The sequence below is a fragment of the Meleagris gallopavo genome, unplaced genomic scaffold (assembly GCF_000146605.3).
Source record: "Meleagris gallopavo isolate NT-WF06-2002-E0010 breed Aviagen turkey brand Nicholas breeding stock unplaced genomic scaffold, Turkey_5.1 ChrUn_random_7180001948944, whole genome shotgun sequence".
Classification (NCBI taxonomy): Eukaryota; Metazoa; Chordata; class Aves; order Galliformes; family Phasianidae; genus Meleagris; species Meleagris gallopavo.
The window spans coordinates 1-3,729 of NW_011210519.1; the positions used below are offsets into that span (position 1 = coordinate 1).

At 35.2% G+C, this 3,729-nt stretch overlaps 1 protein-coding gene across 1 annotated transcript; it reads right to left on the reverse strand.

Moving 5' to 3' along the window:
* Positions 1-9: 9 nt before the first annotated feature.
* LOC104916829 (nipped-B-like protein) lies at positions 10-2,602 on the reverse strand. The gene is made up of 4 exons (XM_010727853.3): positions 2,296-2,602; positions 1,830-2,004; positions 1,165-1,350; positions 10-611 (listed from the first exon to the last, which is right to left on the reverse strand). Exons 1-4 carry the CDS (start codon positions 2,580-2,582, stop codon positions 246-248), a joined length of 1,014 nt encoding a protein of 337 aa, XP_010726155.1. The 5' UTR covers positions 2,583-2,602; the 3' UTR covers positions 10-245.
* Positions 2,603-3,729: the final 1,127 nt, after the last annotated feature.

A 3,729-nucleotide genomic window follows, 5' to 3' on the forward strand; every position in this document is an offset into this window, starting at 1 on the left:
ACTATAATACAGTGGGAGTAAAAATGAATTGAGAAGTTTCTGCTGCACAACAGCGAAGGAAGCTCCCACAAAACATTTACCAAACATTTCCTTCTTGTTTTTTTCCCCCTGTGTGCCAGGTTCCGTTCTTACTCCTCATTTAATTGATTTTTTTATCATCATTATTTTACTTTTACCAGAAAGTTGAAATTTCATGTTTGTGTGTTATTTCAATTCCTGTAAATTTGGCTGCATGTACAAATTCATTAGCTGGAAGTTCCATCCTTGGCAGCATACAGCGATCGTAAAGTCTGAACAACTTTATTAGTCAGTTTATTAGCGCTAGTTAGAGCAATTTTTTTGTAAATAATGTCTGACTCTTTAATAGTGTCTACCCAAGGCACCAGTTTGCGGCCATCACGGCGCTTAGCCTCAGTCCAGGAGCCACTGTAGGAGCCTGCCATCCACTGAACACTGAAGCCATTGCTGGTTTTCTGTACTACTCGTGCAATTTGTGGTCGATCTTTGTACTTTGGACAGCAAATAGCGATGATATCCATGACATCAACACTTTCATTCATCTGTGAAGCCAACTCCGTAGAGTCTGAATTTCGTTTTGACCTTCTCAATGACTAAAACATTGGAGGGAAAAAAGACCAAGTGTTACACAAAAGAACTTTAGTGAAATTATTGCTTTTATTGCTTTTAATCCCTTGACGCCGGGAGTTGGGATTTCCCGGCACACATTCCATTGCCGGCAATGAGACGCACCGCGACCGCCAGCGCCAAGGGGTTAACATATCCTTGTAAAACCACATACTCTTAATTTGTACCCGTGTCTTTATCTCTTATTGATATATAAAATTATATATACACATGAATCAAAAAGCTACATAAAAACTTAGCAACAATAAAAAGGATAGCACACATTACACTTCAAAGGAAAATTAATAACTTTTTATACTGGATAAATCTCATTTTCTAGGATTTTTTTATTGTCTTTTCTGTTAAACTTTCTACAAAAAGTTGTATAAATGGTTAAGTAGAGAATCTCTATCTACAAAATGCTTTCACGTGGATTACATTACTTGGTGTACATTTTAATATAGTAGACTGACATTTATAAGCACAAAAATCATTTTACGTAATACGCTGTGAAATACGTTGACTCCTCCTCCGCCTCACCCCTGAAGTGCCTCCTCCTCTATCCTCCCCATCACTTTCATCATCCTCTGTCTCAGCTGCACTGTTTTTAGGGCTGCCTCCTCCAAGCAGCGAGGTAATTGCTTTGTTCCGAGCATTTGTGCTAGCTGACACCTCTCCATCTTCTTCCTCTTCATCAGGATCCAGATGTTCCATAAGGAGCTTGAACTATTAAAACAAATAACAACAAAGATTAGTCTACATTGTTTATTTTTAATGGTACATTTATATGATGATACATTAAACAAAACCAAAGATAAGGAAACAGGATAAAACAAATGGCAGGCAACTTCAATCTTGAACAGCTCGTGTTTTGTTCTACACACTTCTTACTTTCATTTTCTACTAGATATCTAAAACTTTCTTCCCGTGTTTTTACAGTTTGCAAAAAGTAGTAAAAAGTCTGTAAAGATGAATACTCCTTAGTTGAAATTAAGTTATGCTGTGTTTTAATTTATTAGTAGACTTCGAAAGACAATCCCACTAAACATCTTGAAAGGAAGTTGTGAACTATTGGAATACTGCATAAGATTACCAACCAGGAATGTAACATTTTGAAATGTCTGTCCAATTCATCAGCATCTACTTTCAAATTTTAATTGTTAACTAGTTTAACAGAGCTTTAGATTTTCTGCAACTCTACTTACATCTAAATACTGTTTTACTATGCTCCTCTTCACTTCTTCAGTGATCTTAGAATTAGCCATATCACTCCGCAGAAAATCCAGAGTTTGTTTTGGATGGAACTGCACTCCTGCCTTCCTGTTTATTGCTTTATCATAAACTTTTGCAGATTCAGATGGAGAATATTTCTGAATTTTACTGTTTAAAGAAAAGGAGAAGAGTTTTTAAGAAAATTCCAAAACAATTTCAATGAAAAGCCTTTAAAATCTTCAATATAAGCACTCATACTTTCATCATTTTGTATATAATAGATACCATGATAAGAAATTAAATCATTGCCTTTTCTAAGATAAAGTTTCAGATTTTTCCCTTATAAAAATCTACTGCTAAAACAATTAGTTACAATTAAATTTTCAATAAACTTTCAACTTAATTCTTACAAAAAACTCACTAGATGACAAGATCATACTATTATCTAAGTATCCTTACCTATCAGAGAATCCACAGAGATTCTTTAAGTGCTGTTTCAGCATCAAAAGTAATAATATGCCTTGGGAGACATTTGCAAATTCAATTAAAGGAGCTGAATTTTCTGGTAAACATTTCATCACAGCATTTATATCATTTTCTTCATCAGAATCCGAATCAGAGTCTACTCGTTTCCGTAACTTCCGAGGTTTACAAGCTTCCTCTTCACTTTCACTCTCACTACCACTGTCACTCTCAGCCTCTTCGTCTGATGAAGGCTTGCTTTCCTTCTTTTTGTCTTTCACCATAGACTGTGAGACAGGGAAATTAACACATTCCAGAATTAGGGTAAAGTAGCATCATGTATGTTTCTAAAAAACTTTTCAAAATCATCATTGGCTGAAATCAGCAAGAATTCCCTGAACAAACTCAATATTCAAAGATAAAAATTATTTATGGCAAAAAGATGTTCAAATTGCCTGTTCCTCCCCCCAGCCCCCCAAAAACCTGATCAAAAGATCACATTTTTTTGCAAGTTGGATAGAACAGAAGTGAGTGAAGCAACTGGCATGTTTCTCTTAAAGACTGCTTGCAAGTTTTTTGCAGTGCCAGAAAAATACATTAAAAGGCAAAATACAATAAATCAGGAAGAAAATTCCCTTTATTTGCCACATATAATTTCTGTGCACTACATATATTTCCATAAATACTTCGGTAAAGACCAGTCCAAGCCATTTTTAATCCTTGCCTCTGTTAAAATTCTATGATATTAATTACAGTGCTGACCAGAGAAATCCCAAGTGATCATAAACAGCGCTACTAAAAATCAGTTCTACTACTTGTAGTGCTACAGAATTTCACTCTTGCATTATTACTGCACATACTATAACGCAGAACTTGAGATGTCCCAGTCAGTACCTCATCCTTACTGCGCTGGGTGCTACACACTGGTGCCTAATCTGCAGAATGTAATGTCTTTTTCTAGCAGATTAAAATTCAACCTTGGTGGGGTAAGAACTCAAAGCAGGTTACTTTCCAGGCATCCTTTCCAGGCATCAACTCTGAGTTGCAGTTAGTATCAGATTGGAAATGTTTGAAATGGATTTGTTTCTTAACAGCTTGGACCTTTTACAGTTAAAGTTGTCCAGCCTGAAGAGGCCTTTTTTGTACAGGGTTGTGTATTACTATAACAGATATTATACTATGACTGCCACCTTATGAAATACTGCACACTTTCCCTGCAGTAAACAATATAATTAAAGCCCCTCAGATAACACGCATGCAAGTACTTGACAACAAAAAGAATTAAATAGCAAACTAAATTTTATTATTAAAACAACCATAATAAACCAATATTTCATGATGATTCCAGGTTCATGTACTTCCAGATGCAAGCAATTTATTATTATTAAGAAATATTAGGGAATTACAGGTATTTAATATTAAGATCTCAAT